Below are 20,409 nucleotides of genomic sequence, written 5' to 3'. Positions count from 1 at the left end.
ATAACCCGCAATTAATAAAATTAGTTAGTCAAACCTCTATTTACATCAAAAAAGATTACAAACACGAACATTTGAGGAATAGGTGGCCACTAATTACTATAGTTTATGAGAATGCATTGACACAGAGTAAGATTATCCATTTTCCATTGTTTTCCATATATATATATATATATATATATATATATATATATATATATATATATATATATCTGGTCCATACAAATCTAAGAAAGCAGCCTTTTTTTCATTTCTTTTTTTTAAAAGAAAATGGGCAAGGCCCAAATTTGAAAAATATCCGGCCAATAACTGTAATTATTTTTAACTGCAATAAAACTGACAACAATGAAGGGTTCACGCCAGACATCACCTGTCACATCATCGATCTCATGGACTCGATGCGGGTGCCGGTGATTGTGTCTCGACAAGCATCACGGGCACGTCACCAATTGTTCGATGCCACGTAATCCAGGTGAACTGGTCGGAAACCCTTGACTGAAATCTTACCTAAAATAACCTTTGGTTAGACCAGATCCAGCTGCCTGCGTGTATCATGGTTCAGATCTTTTAACAGTTTTTAACAGATCAGAACGTAAAAGCAACGCCCTGTCCGGGCGACCATTGCATCGCCGGATCCGAAATTTTGCTCGCAATACAAGACAAACCAGCCATACCCAATCCACCGACACGTGCACCCAAATCGGCCAAGTGAAAGAACCGCTCGGCCCTCCCGGTCCCCGTCTCGGCTCATAACAAAAGACGCGATCCCACGCGGAGGCGGATACCTTCCCCCCGCTGCCTTCTTGTTCTTCCTCCGATTCCGCGCTTCCATCCATCCCCATAAATCTCTCCGGTTGGATCGAAATCAAGGAGCAGTCCAAGCCCTCCGGCCTTTGTGTTCTCGAGGTAAGCAACCCTGATCCCGTTCCTGACTTCAATATTTCTCTCTGATAATCCTCGATTTTGGTCTGAAATCTCGTGATTATTGGGTTTATTGTGGGGTTTTGTCTGTTTCTTGTGGTTTTTAGCTGGTTAATCTAGAGAATTAGTGGTCACCGGGCCGATTTTAGGTGTTTACACGGTTTTTTGGTACTCTTTAAAATCATGGTGATATTGCTTTAATTCATGATTATTTGGTGATGTTTTGGTGGTTATTCTCTCTTTTTCACCGCAGGATGGCTGTTTTTTTAATAATAATTTTTAGATTCAGCAGCTGAGAGTGGTGGTATCTGCCATTTAGTTGGAAGGGGAATCCAGACCTTACACACATGCATGATCCTGTAATTAACTTAGAAAAGACTGATCTTAAAATATGCCAAACTTTTTGGGGATTATCGGTTCTTGAGCTACTTCAATTGTGGAAGCGTGCAAATGGACTTGCCACAAGACTAGTGGGGCGTCAGAGCTAGGGAACACCATGGTTGTAGAGTATGCAAGTATTAGATTAAGAACTGCAGCAAGATTATTTGTGCGGTGATTGCACTTCGATGTCATTTCCAGATGAAAGATTTGACCTAGTTTTTTTTTTTTTCAGGAGCTTATGTTGTTTATCTTCTCGACATCCTGAATTGAATTCTTTCATTTATATATGCATTTCCGGGTGATTTTCTACTTGATATATGTGTTCTCTCGTAGTTGGGATCTTCTACCTAGGGTAAGGCATCTTTATAGGAATCTCCCTGCAATCTTGAGCCTGCACCTGCTTCTTAAACATTTCCTTGCTAAAAGTGTTTCTAAAATATCCAGTTCGCTGCACCGGCTCCTGATTTTGGCAACTAAGGAGGTAAGTGAGTTAATTGAAATCCCTGATCCCTTGCAAGGATAGGGGTTTGGGCTCCATACTTCACACTTGCCACTTTGGAAAAAAGGCGAAAGCTGGAATTGTCTTGTCAAACGAAATTAGCAAATAGTAGAAAAATATGTCCCACATGTGGGAAACTGGAAATGTTTAGGAATGCAATTAGGTAATTTGTGTGAAATGTATGAAAGCTATATGGAAATCACTATATACTTGGCTATCAACTATCCCACTGCGAGTTCACTTGAAGATGTTGGAGCTCCCAGAAACAAATCAGGGTGTGGATGTAGTTAAGAAGCAATATGCTGGACTGAGAATCTGGACTGGTGTGACACAGTAGGTATATAGCTCCAGGAAATATGAATTTTGCATATGTGACAAATGTTTCCCTATGGTTTTATGGACCTTTACATATGTTTCATGTTATTGGGGAGAGCAACTTGAGTTTGTTTCTCAAATAATATACTCAAGAATTGCTTGATTCTTGGGTACCATATTTCCCACTTGCTTTGGCATAGTTAAACCAAAATTTGATCTAGTATGTAGATGCTTGTTATTTCTGACATGTGTCTTCTGTCATAGTCCTGTATTAGCAGTAGTTCCTTCTCATTGTAAATCCTTTCCTGTATCTGGTCACATTTCAAGTTACATATGCCAATATGTGAACCTTGTTTCTACTTTGGGCATTCATGAAGTCCATTTTATTGAAGTTAAGAGTACTTTAGAAGTTGAAGAAATGGGATGCGAATATGATCTTGCTATTAATCTACTGTTATTGACAATCTGAATAAGGACCATGGAAGTTATACTATGGTTTATATAAGGATCTGTGTGGGTGTGTACTGTGTATTTAGTTCCATATCAATTATACGCTCGGGAGATATTGGTTACTAATGCATTTCTTGTTGATGAATTGCATCTATCTCTTTCAGTTGTTCTCTCCTCAAATAAAAGGTCCGGAATGTCTTTCTTTGTTTAGTTCAAAGACGAGTGGAATCGCAAATCACAACTTTTGGCTAGTCTTTTTTAGCTAAGCTCGTGGGTTGTTATAAATAGTATCAGAGCAGATCCCATGGCCTATGTGAAGTAGGGGTTAACCACAAGCCAATTGTGGTGTTTGTGATTGTTTTTGAGATTGGATTCTTAGCCTTGTGAGAATGCCAAGGCTTAAGTAAAGAGAGTATGTGATGACCCATGTAGGTGTATACTAGGTCTTGCATTGATTATGCATTGGAGAGATAGTGGGTACTTCTGCAGTGCCAAGGACCCCAAATTACAACTTTTGGCTAGTCTTTTTTTTTTGAGGAGAGGGGGTGGGGTGGGGTGGTGAGGTGTTGGGTCATTACAGTTTAGCTTTTCTATTGAAGATATAGTGAAGAGCAATACAAAGTAACTTGTACACTGTTTTCTAATTTGAGTATCATTCATCAAGCATTTTGATGTAGCGATGGTAAGATGATTGTCATATGCTCATGGTGATTAATATAAATATGATGGATGTTGCGTTTTTGCATTTTGATTGGGAGTGAAGGAGCTTCTTATTTTGTTCCATGCATTAGATGTATTAGTTTTAGATTGTACTTTGAAGTTATGCCACCAAGGAAGTTAAAACTAATGAGACTGGTGATGTATTAACAATCACAGTGCTGATATAATCATTTCAAATTTATGGGCCGTTAGTTTTACAACTCTAAAGTTAAACCATTCATATCTTCCGATACTTCCAGTCAATCTCAAATGAACTTATTGTACAGTGAGAAGCATTGCTACATAATGCTATGCACAGGGAATGCAGCCTTATCAACATAGATATTGCTTGGAAAATCTATATTTTACAAATTTGTAGGTCCTTTTCAATTAAAAAGTCCCCATGCTTGCTCTTCTAAACAAATTCTATATCCTAAAAAACCTGCAAGCTGTTATAAATTGATAGTTAATGCATCATGTGAAGTCAAGAAGACTATAACAATTACACTCATACAGCGGATCACCAGGGTCCAATTTGAAGTCACATAGATGCATGCTTGTAACTTAACAATCTTACCTTGTCCACTACATTGGTTTCTTGGGGTAAATTCTTTATTTTATCTATTTGGTGTAAGGGTTGCAATCCACTTTTGGAGGTTATCTAACCATAGTAGTTGCAAGTTTTCCAGGCGAGTCTTTTTAAGTATAAATTGAAACTTTGATGCATCCATAGAAATTGTGTAAGAGTTGTGAACAAAGGCCTGATGGAACCAAGGTTGTAGGACATTTGTTTGCAGTGGTTTAACAAGAAAGAAAATGTTAATAACAAAGCATTCTGCATTTTTTGTTCTGGCAAGTTAGAAGATTGAAGCAAACTAAAGTGTGAAATCAGATAAATTATTAAACTTGCCTAAAAAGGGCAACCGAATATATTTAGTTTCTGTAGTTTCATAGAAAATCATGTGGAATCCAATAATTCAATATTGTACTCATAACCTATGACCTATATTTCTATATCCACGTGCTCATAACTAATAAAATATATATCTAAATGCTAATAATAACAAAAACCAAAATAATTATTATTTAGTAGCCATCTGAAACTCCCATATGCCTTCACTTGAAAGCAATCTCTTGCCCTTAGCAATTAATTAACCCGACAGTGCTTTTTTACTGTTCATAATTGTATTTGGTTTAGTGATTTGGAAGTCTGACAAGGTCTATACATATAGTGGATGTCATGTATTACTTGTATCTGAAAGTATGACTTAAATGGTGCAGGATATAATCAAATAACCTTGTGGCTCATGTACCTCAATCAGTTTGTCATAAGCTCTCTTTCGATGAAACAATCACATCCTGAACTATAACTCATTTTCAAGTCTGTCCTATTCTTACAATTGGCCCATCTCGGTCACCTCTTCTTTGCCATGTTCATCTTCCATGATATATTATGTAATGCCCATCTGGTATAATCTAAACTTTCTTAGTTGACTGCCGAGTATAACCAATCTAGGTTGTCAGCTTTTAAGGGTTCTTTTGCTTGCATTTAGACTTGTGCATCATCTGGTGCAGGATTAAGCAAGGACCAAGGATCTAAGTCCTGTCCTAAGCCCTGTTTGGCCCAAATTCGGGCCTAAGATATTCAGCCTGAGCCCAGCCCAGCCGTCGAGAGGTGATGGGGGCCAACCTGACCCAATCACCTAGGGCATGAATCACGATTAAGAAAGAGGAGAGTGGAACAGAAGGGTGGCAGCCATGGTGCCCATGGCAAGGGGTGTTGGGTGGGGGTGGTGTTGTGGGAGGAGAGCAACTGCTTCTTTCTGGTCTTGGTTTTGTTTTAAGTGCAGATTCGCTCGTAATTATGGCCGATATAGATTCTTCAAAGGCTGCAAAACAAACTTCTTTCTGTTTAGACATAAGAATTAGTGTTGCTAGTTTCCAGCTGGTATCAAAATGTCATAGCTTAGGAAGCTCTGGTTAGAAGTAATGCTGATTTAGAGATTGCTAGGTTGTGCAATGAGTTGTGGTAAGTTTCTGCTACCACCTTGGCCTCACAAACTGCAAATATTTTTCAGTTAGTGAAACTTATTTAGGCAGTTTTGCTTGAACTTAACATTTCGCCTTTGCTTCTGTAATGGTGTCATCTTTTTTCTGTTCCAATGAAGCTCAAGAAAACCATAGATTTATAATGCTAGGCTTGCCATGTGGAATGTTTGTGCTAATTGAACGAACGTTTCATTCTGTTGCTTCAAATAGTTGTGATTTGTTTCTTTCTGTCAGAGAGGGCATTGATGTGATTCTATCTGATCTTAACATATCGTGGTTATCAACTTGCATATTTTGTTATCTTCAAAGGCACTGCAACGCTGATTTTGCATTTTTCTCCCGATGATTGTTATTGAAAAGAGCCATTGCGAGCATTTGATAATGGTACTGCAGGTTTCTTTCTTGAAGGTAGTATAGTTTAACACGACCATGGCTGCTTTACCATTGGCTACTGCTGAGGTCTGTGATGCAAACGCACACCTAATCCAAAATGGCGAGCTTCGTGCACTTCAACCGATCTTCCAGATCTATGGGCGGAGGCAGGTTTTCTCTGGCCCCATTGTCACTCTCAAGGTTTTCGAGGACAATGTTCTTGTGCGGGAATTCCTCGAGGAGAAAGGTAATGGTAGAGTTTTGGTTGTCGACGGTGGCAGTAGCATGCGCTGTGCTATATTGGGTGGCAACCCTGTTCAACAAGCTCAGAACAATGGATGGGCTGGTATAGTGGTCAATGGCTGCATAAGGGATGTTGACGAGATCAATGGCTGCGACATCGGGGTAAGAGCTTTAGCTTCGCATCCAATGAAAGCCAACAAGAAGGGATTTGGAGAAAAGCACGTGCCGGTGAATATTGCTGGAACGAGGATATGTGATGGTGAGTGGCTTTATGCAGATAGTGATGGAATTCTTGTTTCTAGGACGGAGTTGACTGTCTAAGACTCCCCAAGTATAACAATGTGTCATGTCTCTGTCTCAGCGATTGTTGCCTTCTACCAATTCTGCCCCATATACCAACGGCTAGCTGCATGTCTGAACTTTATTGCATATTTATATTGAAGTGCAAAGACCTTATATTGATGATAATTGATGAGTATATATCACTGGGAGCATGATTTTTCTCAGATGTAATGTGAAAAACCTGTCACAGAAAACACTGGGTACTGAGAGAGGTTTTTCTTGGTGGGGGTTTGGTGATGATATGCATCTAGCTTGAGATCCTATATGATAAAGTATTTTGCATCTAAAATCTACAGATAAGGGTTGAGTTGTAAGTTTCTGCAGTCCTTCATTTACTTATTGTATCTTTTTTCTTGAGAAATAGTAGACAATAATTTGGGGGAACCAGATAGCATCAGCACCTTGGGTTCGCAGGTACTGATGTTTTGCCTTTGAACAAGGGAACAAAGCCGGCATCACTTTCTAACGGCCCATGCCCCAAAAATATAGTCGTAGTGGGCCCTGGAAAGCATGTTGAATGATGGTTTGGTACGTTGTTGCGGAATGTGTTCTGAGTTTTAGTTTGATTTGGGTCACCAAAAATAGTTGATAGTTGTATAAGACTATTGTAGACCGTAGGTAACGCACTCAGATTTGGAGTTCATCGTTTTTGGGGATTGGGCATTTATAAAACAAATTACCAGTGGCGAGTAGAGGCAAGCAATTGGCCTTAGCATGTGGAGAAAACATAATTTGTTCATTTAAGATGTGGATAATAAATCACCTATAATACGACTATTTTGTAGGTTACCGATTGAGATATAACTTACTGTTGGCATGATAAGTTACATACTGCTGATAGAGGTAAAGCCTAGTGTTCCACATGGAAAGCATCTGGCGCTTCTCTCTCTCTCTCTCTCTCTCTCTCGCTTTGGGATGGCAGCCGATGGATTTTCTTGGATATCCGATCTGTTCCAAACTCTAATAAGATCTATTTATTACAATCCTGTAGGATTTGGGTTGAGTTTGGAATTTGACCAGATTATATATAATATTTTTTATAAAATTATATATATATATATATATATATATATATGTGTGTGTGTGTGTGTGTGTACATACATATTTGAACCTCCAGGATATCAAAACTCTCTTTTTATCACTAAGCTATAGAATCCATTTGTATTTAAACTATTTGCTCAATTATTTATGTGCAGCTAGGTAAGATATGTAAAGGTCTTTCCCTCTGTTCACTCACATTTTTTTCTTTTTTTTTGTAATTCCAGGTAAGATTCCCGACCTGTCCCGAATAATCTGATTCGAATAAAAATTAATGCATTCAGGTAGCCGGTGGACTTACAATTTTTTTATGGGATGTGTTTGGATTTTTTTTTGGCAAATTTTTAATCGGGCTTGGAACGGATTTGGATGGTAAAATTTTAAACAAGTTTGCATATAAGTCGGGCAAATTTTATGGGTTCTCTATCCGTCGCCATTTCTACTCTCTCTCTCTCTCTCTCCCGTGTGTATAGAGCACGGATGCCTGCTTCTGATGGGCATGAAATAGTGTGGATCCAGTTTAAACGTGAATGGGCTTATACCAATGTTCGCATCTCTCTAGGTCTTCTTCCCTTTCACCCTCAGTCTCTCTCCCTCCCTCTCCCACTAAGAAAATAAAAAAAATTCAGTCATGCCTTCATGATTTGATGCAGACTGCATGGTTGACTAGAGCTCACGCATGATGCAACTTATCTAGTTTACTTCTGCCTTTTTGTTTTTTTCCTCCTGCGAGGCGCCGGCGTCGGAAGGAGGCCGGGCCGCTGGCAGCCGTGGCCGCGGCTGGCCTGATCTCTTTTTCTTTCTCTTCTTTAGGATGAGGGATCAGTAGAAGTAAAAGTATTTTTGTCTCACAATAAAATATTAAAATATAATTAGACCGGTTATTAAACAATCGGACAACAAAAATTAAACGCCATGGCCCGCCAAAAAAAAAAAAATAGACCGGTCGTTAGTCTCCCACCTTTCCCGTATATCTGTTCTTCACGCGCTCTGCTTTGACGGTGGAATCCCAAAACCCCCGGAACAGTAAGAATCTCCCAAAAATCTCGAATGGATTTTCCCAGCCATAGATTTTGACCCGGAAAAGAGCCTCCTTTATCCCTTTCATCCCCTCCACTGGCTCCGGGCACTGGCTGAAATGGGAAACAGGGGAGGCTTCTCGGCGCCGCTGTCGATATCGACATGGTGGTCCTGCTGCTTGCTCTTGTTGTTCCAAGCTGTACTCGGTTATTCTCAGAACCAGAGTTGCGATTCTAATGATTTGAGTGCCTTGCGGGGCTTCTTAAAGGGCTTGGATTTTGGTATCCCGGGGTGGAGCCTCAATGAGTCTTCCTCCAGTTGCTGCAATTGGTCTGGCGTCCGCTGTGATTCGATTCGTAGCCGGAGAGTGATCGGGTTGGATCTTTATAACATGAGCTTGAAAGGTTCCATCTCCGATTCTTTGGCCGGCTTGGATCAGCTGAAAAGTTTGAATCTTTCGAGCAATCTGCTCCAAGGATCGGTTCCTCAGAAGTTGTTCCATCTTCCTCGCCTGGAGCTTCTTGATCTCAGCTTGAACAACCTCTCCGGATCGATTCCTTCTGATCTGAGTCTCCCATCGATTCGGGTTTTCAACATTTCCGACAATTCCTTCACCGACAGCCACCCGATCCTCGCCGGGTCGAGAAATCTCACCAAGTTTGACGTCAGTGCGAATGATTTCTCCGGTGCCATCAAACCAGGTATCTGTAACTCCTCATCTCGAGTTCAAGTCCTTAGCTTTTCGATAAATAAGTTCTCCGGCGACTTCCCGGTGGGCTTCGGCAATTGCCGCTCTCTCGTCGAGCTTTCGCTCGCTATGAATAGGATCACTGGAACTTTGCCTGATGATTTGTTCACACTGTCATCTTTGACTCAATTGAACCTTCAAGAGAACTCGTTATCCGGCCCGGTGGGCTTCAAACTTGGTAATCTTACCAACCTTGTTCAGTTGGATGTTTCATCGAATAGCTTTTGGGGGCCGATTCCTGATGTCTTTGATCGCCTCACAAAACTAGAATGTTTTTCTGGTTGCAGCAACAATTTTACCGGTAGTTTACCAGCTTCTTTGTCTAATTCTTCGATGCTTAGTGTGCTTAATTTGAGGAACAACTTTCTCAGAGGAGGGATCCATCTCAATCTCACCGCACTGGCTAGGCTCAGCACCCTTGATCTTGGCTCCAATTTGTTTTCTGGCCTTATCCCTTATGATGTCCCTCAGTGTGTTGAATTGAAAACCATAAACCTTGCAAGAAACAATCTTGCTGGTGAAATCCCCCACAGCTTCCAGAACTTTGTTGCACTATCTTACCTCTCACTCACCGGAAATAACTTCTCTAATATATCATCAGCACTGCAAATCCTACAGAGTTGCCCCAACCTTACTAGCTTGGTGCTTACTAAGAACTTCCAAGGTGGTGAAATAATGCCTTCTGCTGAGATTGAAGGATTTGAGAAGATGGAGGTTCTTGTGATCGCAAATTGTCTTCTCTCCGGTTCAATTCCACCCTGGTTGGCAAACTCGACCAGATTGAAGGTCTTGGACGTATCATGGAACCACTTGGGTGGGAACATCCCCTCATGGTTAGGAAATCTGGAGTATCTCTTTTACTTGGATATTTCAAATAATTCACTCACCGGGCAGATTCCCGATAGCCTGACAGAAATGAAGAGCCTCATATCTAGCAACGTAACGCAGCAGAGGTTCTCGATGCCGGATTTTCCGTTCTACATCAAACGGAATTCGACAGGAAAGGGATTGCAGTATAATCAGGTCAGCAGCTTCCCACCATCATTTATTCTGAGTCATAACAAGCTTGTCGGACCGATCTTGCCAGGCTTTGGGAACCTTGTGAAGCTGCATGTGTTGGACCTAAGCTGGAACAATCTCTCAGGAACCATACCTGAGGAGTTGGCAGGCATGTTGAACTTAGAGTCCTTAGGTTTGTCGCATAATAATCTCAGTGGAAGCATACCATCCGCTCTGACCAAGCTGAGTTTTCTGTCAAGTTTCAACGTAGCTTACAACAATTTAGTCGGAAAGATCCCGATGGGAGGCCAGTTCTTGACATTCTCGAGTGATGATTTCACAGGGAACCCAGGTCTCTGTGGCATTCACTTGTCCCCTTGCTTACCCAACACTCCTCCAGAATCAGTGAGCAGACGAGGGAAGAATAAAGGTGTTGCTGCAAGCATGGCACTTGGAATTGGATTAGGGACTGTTTTTATTCTCCCTGTTATCTACTTAGCTGTGTCAAGCATTAATTCTAGAAGACAAGAAGACAATGCCAAGGTGGTGGCGGATGCCGAGTGGGTTTTGTCTGTTTCTATTACGTGATATATGCACCAGCACACCTCCAGCTGTTGTTTCCTTGTTTATCTGTACAACGTGTGACATTCCTTATATAGCGCATAGTTTTAGCCTATAATCATACAGTCCTAGCTCTATATATTGCTTGTACAGCCTTTTTCCATTCAATATGAGATAGTATCCATCTCTATTTTTTTTTTTTATTTTTTTTTTATTTTTTTTGCTAATACGGGTGGATCATACCTATCGGGTACGGATACACCCAATAAAGTCAGAAAATAGGATACCTCGGAGTGCCAAAGGCAACTCCCCATCTCCAGTCCACAATGTGTCTCCGGAGTGGCGAGCTACAAATGCAGCCACCCAATCCGCAGCCCCATTGGCTTCACGGTAGATATGCTTGGCCTGAAAGGCCCCTCCATCCCTCGCCATAGTCCATATATCACGAAGCAAAGGGTGGTCACTACCGTCACCCTTAGGACCCTCTCGGATCCAACTGATAACGGTGGCAGAATCACCCTCTAGGGTGATAGACCTAGCCTGTAACATGCACCGGGCATGTCGAAGGCCAGCCCAGGCAGCGCTCAGCTCCGCGCTCGGAACCGAGGTATCAAATAAGTGACTGCCACCAGCGGCTACAACCCTAGCGAAAGGGTCCCGAATGACGAAACCCGCACCTCCCCTCGTGCCACCATCCAGGACTGACCCGTCAAAGTTGACCTTGAGGAAACTCGGGGGTGGGGGCTCCCAGGTGAAAAACACCGTGTGAGATACTGCCGAAGCATGGTGGGGGCCCCAGATGTCCCGAGCTGTCAAGGTCCCTCCGGTGGTGGAGGCATGACACATCTCTGCCGCCTGACTGCGGGCACTCTCGACCACAAATCTCGGCGACATACATCGTTCACTGAATATACGAGCGTTCCTGGCCAACCAGATCTGGTAGGCAGTGCAGCTCACTCGAGTCACCTAGCCTGTATCCATCTCTATTCAACGTGTGATATTCCCTTTTCTATCATGATATCAGAACAAGCGATCTGAATACCTTTTTTTTTTCTGCATCTATGGCGACACCACCGCAGGCCTCTTCATCAGACTCTAAGCAGCCTCATCTCTTGCAGGCCATTAGGGATGTCGCATCTCCTTATTTCATTCATTCGGCTGATCATCCGAATGCTATTCTTGTCTCTTCCTTACTCACAGGAGACAACTATTCTACTTGGCGTCGCTCCATGAAAATGGCTGTCAACGCCAAAAACAGGCTTGGTTTTGTTGATGGAACACTAAAAAAACCAAGTGATGATATTGCTGTAATTCAGTTGTGGGATCGGTGCAATGATATGGTACTCTCTTGGCTTTTAAATAGCATCGATAAATCTCTCACCGTTAGTTTAATATATGTGTGGGTTGATCTTGAAGGCAGATTTTATTAAAGCAACAATTCACGAGTCTTCCGCCTTAAACGTGATATCGCAACTCTCCGCCAAGATACCACGTTTCTCGCTCAATATTACAATACAATCAAAACTTATTGGGAGGAATTGAGCGCTTTGCAGACCTCTCCATCTTGCACTTGTGGTGGACTCAAGGAACTTGTTGCACTTCAAGCCATAGAGAGAGTATTTAAATTTTTAATGGGCTTGAATGAGTCCTATGCGTCTATTCGTAGCCAAATTTTGGCCATGGACCCACTCCCTCCAGTTGGCGAGGTATATTCAATCCTACATCAAGAAGAAACCCAACGGAACCTCCATCTTCCTTTACCAACACCAGACATTCAAGCTATGGCTGTCAATCGCTTGCTGCCCTCTTTTGCAGATTCTAAACAAAGAGGCCGTGGGCGACCTAAGTGTGATCATTGTGGTAAGCCCGAGCATTTGAAGGAATCTTGCTATCACATTATTGGTTATCCGGCACATTGGAATCAGAACAAACCAAACCAGCGCACAGAATCAAGCAAACAACCAGTTGCCAATCATGTGTCCCTTGGTCCGATTGTCTCTCAATTTGAAAGTGGTATTCCTGGTCTTACCAGTAAGCAATACAAACAATTGATGGATCTCCTTACTCCACCAGCAGCCAATTTTGTTGGTAATTCTACTGTTCCTATTTGTTCTTCAGCTTCTAATTGCTCTATTGATTGGGTTATAGATAGTGGTGCTTCTGACCATATGTCTAACCAAAAATCTGTCTTTACTAAGCCAAAAATAGTGAGCCATCCTACTCCAGTAAAGTTACCCACAAGTGATGTTGTTCCTGTCTCCCATGTCGGCACATTCCATTTGTCTCCTACTTTGATGCTTCATAATGTGCTCTTTGTGCCCAATTTTCAATTTAATCTTTTGTCCATTAGCAAAATCACCAAATCCCTTAACTGTGTTGCCATATTTTTCTCCACCTTTTGTGTTTTTCAGGACCTAGCCAATAGGAAGCTGATTGGAGTAGGTGAGGAACGCGATGGGCTCTACTACTATAAGCCAGTTCCTACTTCAGCTTTTCATGCTACTCGTGTCTCCCCTTCATTTCTTTGGCATCAGTGTCTCAGTCATCCCTCAAATTCTTGTTCACCTAAGTCTTTAGTTTATCCAAATAAGATTGATCATTGTGATATTTGTGCTCGTGGCAAACACACTAGACTGCCTTTTCCTCTGACTTGCAATAAGAGTTCTGATATTTTTGAACGCATCTATTGTGATATTTGGGGTGGTTATCATACACCTTGCCGGCGCTCATTATTTTTTAATTATTGTGGATGACTATTTGAGGGTTACTTGGATTTATTTAATGCATTTTAAATCTAAGACTTTCGAATGTCTTAAAAATTTTCATGCTATGGTACAAACTCATTTTCAATGCAAAATTAAGCATATTTGTATGGACAACGGGCAAAAGTTTTTATCCCATCATACTCAGATTTTTTTTTCGCGATAATGGGATCACACATGAGAAGACTTGCGTTGAGACGCCTCAGCAGAATGGCGTCGCTGAATGTAAACATCGACATTTTCTTAATGTTGCTCGATGTCTATGCTTCCAAGCTAATCTTCGACTCTTTTTTTGGGGTGAATGCATCCTTACTGCTGCTTATTTAATTAATCAAACCTCTTCCCCAAGTCTCAACTTTATAATGCCTTATGAACGCCTTTTTAAGACGACCCCCTCGTATGATCATCTACGCGTTTTTGGTTGTCTGTGTTTTGCTCGGATACTGAATGCACATTGAGATAAGTTTTTGCCATGCGCCTCACCTTGTATTTTTCTTGGTTATCCTTTTGGGCATAAAGCATATAGGTTATATAATTTAGAAACCAAGAAAATGCTTATATCTCGTGATGTTACCTTTGTTGAACATGTTTTTCCACTTCAAAAGAGTAAGCATTCTGCCACCTCTGACCCTATTCTTCGCCTACCTGCCTTGGATTTTTCCTTGCCTTCAAACTCCTCCACAGAATCCATATTACCTATCCCCGAGCAACCTTCTAATGACCCTCCTGCATCTTCTCATCCTGGAGTGGTAGACTCTCCCTCTACAAGCCCAACACCATCTTCCCAATCACGGCATATCATCAATACACCACCTCCTTGACTGCGACACACCATCACTCGCCCAGATCGTCTTCGTGACTTTATTTGTCCCACTTTACCTCCAGAGCCCAGCACGGCCTCATCTTCTCCTCAGTCTAACTCAGGTAAGGTTCATCCTCTTGCTAATTTTCTTTTTTACAATAAGTTCTCTGCAAACCATTTTGCATTCCTTTCCTCTATGTCTAAAGCAGTTGATCCCATACATCACTCTCAAGCTGTTCAATTCCCTCATTGGAATGATGTTATGACTTCGGAGCTTCTTGCTCTTGAACCCAATCACACTTGGACCCTTGAACCTCTCCCCCCCCCCCCCCCCCGGTAAGAAAGCGATTGATTGTAAGTGGGTATTTAAAACTAAATTTCGTGCTGATGGGTCCATTGAACGTTATAAGGCTCGCTTGATTGCTAAGGGTTATACACAGATTGAGGGACTTGACTACCATGACACGTTTGCTCCGGTTGCCAAGCTTGTGACTGTTCGTTGTGTTTTGGTTATTGTTGTTGCTTGCCGCCGGCATCTCCACCAGTTGGATGTAAATAATGCATTTTTGCATGATGACCTTGATAAAGAGGTATATATGACGCAACCACCAGGGTATTGTAGTAAGGGGGAGACCAAGGTTTGTCGCTTACGGAAATCCCTTTATGGTCTCAAACAAGCATCCCATAATTGGTATTCTAAACTTTCTTTTGTTCTTCTTACTGTGGGATTTTTTCAGTCTCAGGCGGATCATTCCCTATTCACTATGACGTGCGGCAAGTCATATATTGCTATACTTATCTATGTTGATGATATATTGGTGGCAGGTAACGATCTTGAAGCTATCTCTCACATCAAGCATTTTTTGGCTGATCGTTTTAAGCTCAAAGATCTTGGTGTTCTAAAATACTTTCTTGGTCTAGAGATCACCCGCTCTCCTGAAGGTATTTTTATCAACCAACGAAAGTATTTGCTTGACATTCTCACTGATGGTGGTCATTTGGGCTCATGCCCTGCTCATTTTCCCATGGAGCAACATTTGAAACTTCTTGATACCGATGGTGACTTACTTCCTGATCCCCATATCTATCTTTGACTTGTTGGTCAACTCATTTACCTTACTATTACCTGGCCTGACATTGTCTATTCAGTTAATGTGCTCAGTCAGTTTATGTAGAATCCTCGACAGCCTCATTACACCGCTGCCATTTGCATTTTACGTTATCACAAGGCTACACTTGGCCATGGTTTGTTTTTTCCTTCTGCTTGCACTTTCAAATCTTTGCTTATTTAGATTCGGATTGGGCACGTTGTCCTTCTACTCGCTGTTTGACCATAGGTTTCTTTATCAAGTTGGGTGATGGTCCCATTTCATGGCATACTAAGAAACAACATACTATCTCTCGCTCTTCGGCTGAAGCTGAGTATCACGCCATGGCAGCGATGACATGTGAACTTACTTGGCTCAAGCTGCATCTTCATGACTTAGCGGTACCTCATCCCCAGCCTATGCTCCTCCATTGTGACAATCAAGCTGCGCTTCACATTGCTTGTAATCTCGTATTTCACGAACGCACCAAACACATCGAGATTGATTGTCACTTAGTTCGTGAAAAACTTCGAGCCCGTCTCATTACCACTTGTTATGTGCCTGCCTCTGAACAATTAGCAGATATTTTCATGAAGGCTCTTGGACCTGACATGTTTCATCATTTCTTTCACAAGTTGGGCATTATGGGCCTCCATGCTTAGCTTCTCTAATTTAGCTTCTCTATTACAGTTTAGCTTCTCTATTGAAGATATAGTGAAGACCAATACAAAGTAACCTGTACACTGTTTTCTAATTTCAGTATCATTCATCAGGCATTCTGATGTAGCGATGGTAAGATGATTGTCATATGCTCGTGGTGATTAATATAAATATGATGGATGTTTCGTTTTTGCATTTTGATTGTGAGTGAAGGAGCTTCTTATTTTGTTCCATGCATTAGATGTATTAGTTTTAGATTGTACTTTGAAGTTATGCCACCAAGGAAGTTAAAACTAATGAGACTGGGAATGTATTAACAATCACCGTGCTGATATAATCATTTCAAATTTGTAGGCTGTTAGTTTTACAACTCTAAACTTAAAACCATTCATATATTCCGATACTTCCGGTCGATCTCAAATGAACTTATTGTATAGTGACAAGCATTGCTACATAATGCCATGCACAGGGAATGCAGCCTTATCGACATAGATATTGCTTGGAAAACTATATTTTACAAATTTGTAGGTCCTTTTCAATTAAAAAGGTGTACATTATATGTGAAGACCTGAGTTGGGCCCGTCCTAGGGCCCAACATACTGAAGTCGGCAAGGGGTGCCGACTTCAGTTGAGTCATCGTGGGGGTGACCACGATGACCACGCCGGCCGAACGGCCAGCGGGATCTCCGCCCCACCCCCCCTCTTCCCTCTTCCCCTCTCTCCCTCTCCCTCTCTCCCTCTCTCTCTCTCTCTCTCCCTTTCTCTTTTCTCTGAGAGCCCATCCCTTCCTCTTCGTTTTCCCTCTTTGTGAGAGGATCGCCGGAGCCCCATCACCGTCGGAGCCGCCATCGCCGTCGGGAAGCCACACGTCGACGACCGGAGGTGAGCAAGACTAAATAGATTTTTTTTTTAATATAGATTTAAGGGAGAAAAATGATGGGAATCAGTCGGTTTCACTTCCCCTGTTTCGGGGGAAGTTCTTGGTGAATTTCGGCCGGCCGACAGTGGCCGGCCGGGGTCAATCCGGCCGAAATGGGTTCGGCCGGAGGTGGGCGAACAGGGGGCCGGGCTTCCAGCCTCGGTCTCCCTCTTTTTCCTCCCTTTCTTCCTCTCCTTCTTCTCTTCATCTCCTTCCGACGCTCGTGACAGTGGCGTGGCTGACGGCGGCTGGCCGAGCACCGCCGCCGAGGGCCACGGTCGGCCGCCGAGCACCGCCGCCGAGGGCCGACCGGAACCACCAGCCACCTCCTCCTTCTTCTTCTTCTTCTTCTTCTCCTCCTCCTTCTTCCTCCTCTTCTTCTTCTTCTTCTTCTTCTTCTTCTTCTTCTTCTTCTTCTTCCGCTTGGGTGTTTCCCCTTGCATTCCGTGCCTAAATTGTGAACCGGACTTGGACCGGGTTCAAACTGTGAACCGGTTTCATCTATGCCGTGAATAGGGTTTGATCCGAGTTTGAGTGAATAGGTTTTGGTTAGGGTCTGAACCTGAGTCAGGAATTTGGGTTAGCCTGATGTGAGTATAATCTGGTTCGCCAAGATTTGATCTAATCTGGTTTGATCAGATCTGGTTTGGGTTGGGTTGGGGATCTATGTTGGGCTGAGTTGAACCTAATTGGATCTGTGGGCTGGTTTGGTGTGGGCTGGTTTGATCTGGACCTGTAATCTGGTTTGGTTCAATTGGGCCTAATCTGTTTTGGGCCACAATCGGCTGTGGGTTTAAAGGGTTCTGATTTTGGGGTTTTAGTTTACTTGTTCTTAGGGTCTAAGTCTGATATTAGGGGCCCATTTTAGGGATCTATGAACTTAAGGGTTTAAGGGATTAGAAATAGTTTAAATTATATTTCTTAGTTAATTAAATAATTAAAGTTTGTGTTTTAATCAGGGGTTCGTGATATTTGTGGCAGGAATTTTTAAGCGAACCCAGGTAGGTGACCTATTGCTTTAAAGTAGAATTTTAACATGTATCTTGCATATGTTGATGTTATGATTTATTATTGGCATTATGTGTTAGATTTAAAATTAAATATTTAAATTTCATAAATTGTTATATGCTTTACTGATGGGAGTATGATTATGACTTTAATTTGGAAAGTTAATTTATTGATTTTTAAAATCCGCGTGATTATAGTTTAGGCCCCGCCAATGGGATGATTCGTTGGCCCTGTCAACTTGTACTGAGGAACTAGTTCCGACACCGCGACCACCAGTGATAGAATAGTGGCGGCACAGGGGTGCGTTTTGCTCTTCGGAGCGGCTCGGTGGAGCGTGAGTTTGGCACCAGGGGGTGCGGCACAGTGGTGCGTTGGCTCAGTGGAGCGGCTCTTCGGAGAGTTGTATTGGCACTTCGGTGTAACCATGCCACTGGGTGATGTGGCCGTAGTAATGCGGTTGAGTTATTTTGAGTCTTGGATTGGATTTACGGGTTATCGTGTGGATTTTTGGATTGATGAGTTTTAATTGCTTTTTATATGCATGACGACATGTTATATGATGACTTTACTGCATGATGTTGTCTACTGAGCTGTTAGCTCACTCCTACTATTTACATTTTTGCAGGTGATGACATATGATTATGGGGATTACGGGATGGAGTGATCATGATGTAGTTAGCTAGTGGATATTGACTTTTCCTTTGATATTTGCATATGTAGACATTTGAATTGAAAGTTGGAATTTATCTTTGTTTAGTTATTGATGTTGAATTTGATTTATTTGCCTTGCGTGCCTGCGGGGTCCGCCCTGCAGGTGCGCGGCGTCTGCTCGCGCCCCGGGCCCCGGGTTCGGGGCGTGACATTATATCCCCATGCTTGCTCTTCTAAACAAATCCTTTATCCTAAAAAACCTGCAAGCTGTTATCAATTGATAGTTAATGCATCATGTGAAGTCAAGAAGACTATAACAATTACACTCATACAGGGGATCACCAGGGTCCAATTTGAAGTCGCATAGATGCATCTGTAACTTAACAATCTTACCTTGTCCACTACATTGGTTTCTAGGGGTAAATTCTTTATTTTATCTATTTGGTGTAAGGGTTGCGATCCACTTTTGGAGGTTATCTAACCATAGTAGTTGCAAGTTTTCCAGGCTAGTCCTTTCAAGTATAAATTGAAACTTTGATGCATCCATAGAAATTGTGTCAGAGTTGTGAACAAAGGCCTGATGGAACCAAGGTTGCAGGACAAGGTCTATACATATTGTGGATGTCATGTATTACTTGTATGCATCATCTGGTGCAGGATTAAGCAAGGACCAAGGATCTAAGTCCTGTCCTAAGCCCTGTCTGGTCCAAATTCGGGCCTAAGATATTCAGCCTGAGCCCAGCCTAGCCGTCGAGAGGTGATGGGGCCAATCTGACCCAATCACCTAGGGCATGAATCACGATTAAGAAAGAGGAGAGTGGAACAGAAGGGCGGCAGCCATGGTGCTCGTGGCAAGGGGTGTTGTTGTGGGAGGAGAGCAACTGCTTCTTTTCTGGTCTTGGTTTTGCTTTAAGTGCAGATTCGCTTGCAATTATGGCTGATATAGATTCTTCAAAGGCTGCAAAACAAACTCTTTCTTGTTAGACATAAGAATTAGTGTTGCTAGTTTCCAGCTGGTATTAACGTGTCGTAGCTTAGGAAGCTCTGGTTAGAAGTAATGCTGATTTAGAGATTGCTAGGTTGTGCAATGAGTTGTGGTGAGTTTCTGCTACAACCTTGGCCTCACAAACTGCAAATATTTTTCAATTAGTGAAACTTATTTAGGCAGTTTTGCTTGAACTTGACATTTCGCCTTTGCTTCTGTAATGGTGGCATCTTTTTTCTGTTCCAATGAAGCTCAAGAAAACCGTAGATTTATAATGCTAGGCTTCATGATTTGATGCAGATTGCATGGTTGACTAGACCTCATGCATGATGCAGCTCACCTAGTTTACCTCTGGCTTTTTATATGAAAACTGAAGTGTGTTGTGTGCATATATACATATCAAGACCGGCCATGCATATTGTTTAGCTGCTTGGAGATATTAAAAAACGAAAGCAAGATAAGAGATGGTAAGGCACCTTCACAAGCACAAGGCCTTTCCAATTTTGTTTCCTTTAGTTTTCAGCCCGTTCTGTAGCCTGTGCAGTGCAAAGGACTAATTCAAGGGCCAGTTAAACTAACCAAGTCAGCCAGGGAAACGAAAAAGATTTGGAATGGCGCATTGCATGGTTAGTTGACTGGTCGAGTTGTAGGCAGGTTGAGTTAGCCTGCCAAAAAAAAAAAGGGAAGGAAGAAGAAGGAGAAGAAGAATTATTTGATGAAAATGGTGGGCTACATGGCGTGCTCAGCTATTCTATTTTCAAGTCAAAACCGAAATATTGGAATATAGCCCTCATCAACTTCCAAGGTCAAGAAGGAAGCTTCTCATGACAGTGATCCTTGGCCAAATGAGGCTTACAATGTGCTCTCTCCTTAATCTTAGTGGGTCTTGTAAATAAATAC

General features: G+C 42.1%; 2 protein-coding genes across 3 annotated transcripts; both read left to right on the top strand.

The window, feature by feature from the left end:
* Window positions 1-731: 731 nt before the first annotated feature.
* On the top strand, window positions 732-6,432 carry LOC103717461 (putative 4-hydroxy-4-methyl-2-oxoglutarate aldolase 2). Of its 2 annotated transcripts, none has more exons than XM_008805864.4 (2): window positions 732-903; window positions 5,705-6,432. In XM_008805864.4, the coding sequence occupies exon 2, from the start codon at window positions 5,741-5,743 to the stop codon at window positions 6,245-6,247; it is 507 nt and encodes a 168-aa protein (XP_008804086.1). In that variant the 5' UTR covers window positions 732-903; window positions 5,705-5,740; the 3' UTR covers window positions 6,248-6,432. The 2 variants fall into 2 exon arrangements, with proteins under 2 accessions (XP_008804086.1, XP_008804095.1); XM_008805873.4 differs by having other exon boundaries at window positions 733-903; window positions 5,720-6,432.
* A 2,012-nt stretch (window positions 6,433-8,444) lies between these two features.
* On the top strand, window positions 8,445-10,661 carry LOC120104304 (phytosulfokine receptor 1-like). Its single transcript, XM_039115225.1, has one exon. The coding sequence runs from the start codon at window positions 8,445-8,447 to the stop codon at window positions 10,659-10,661; it is 2,217 nt and encodes a 738-aa protein (XP_038971153.1).
* Window positions 10,662-20,409: the final 9,748 nt, after the last annotated feature.

The sequence above is a fragment of the Phoenix dactylifera genome, chromosome 17 (genome assembly GCF_009389715.1).
Source record: "Phoenix dactylifera cultivar Barhee BC4 chromosome 17, palm_55x_up_171113_PBpolish2nd_filt_p, whole genome shotgun sequence".
NCBI classification, from domain to species: Eukaryota; Viridiplantae; Streptophyta; class Magnoliopsida; order Arecales; family Arecaceae; genus Phoenix; species Phoenix dactylifera.
Note: the sequence above shows the minus strand (reverse complement) of the source record. Positions and strands in the feature narration are given on the sequence as shown.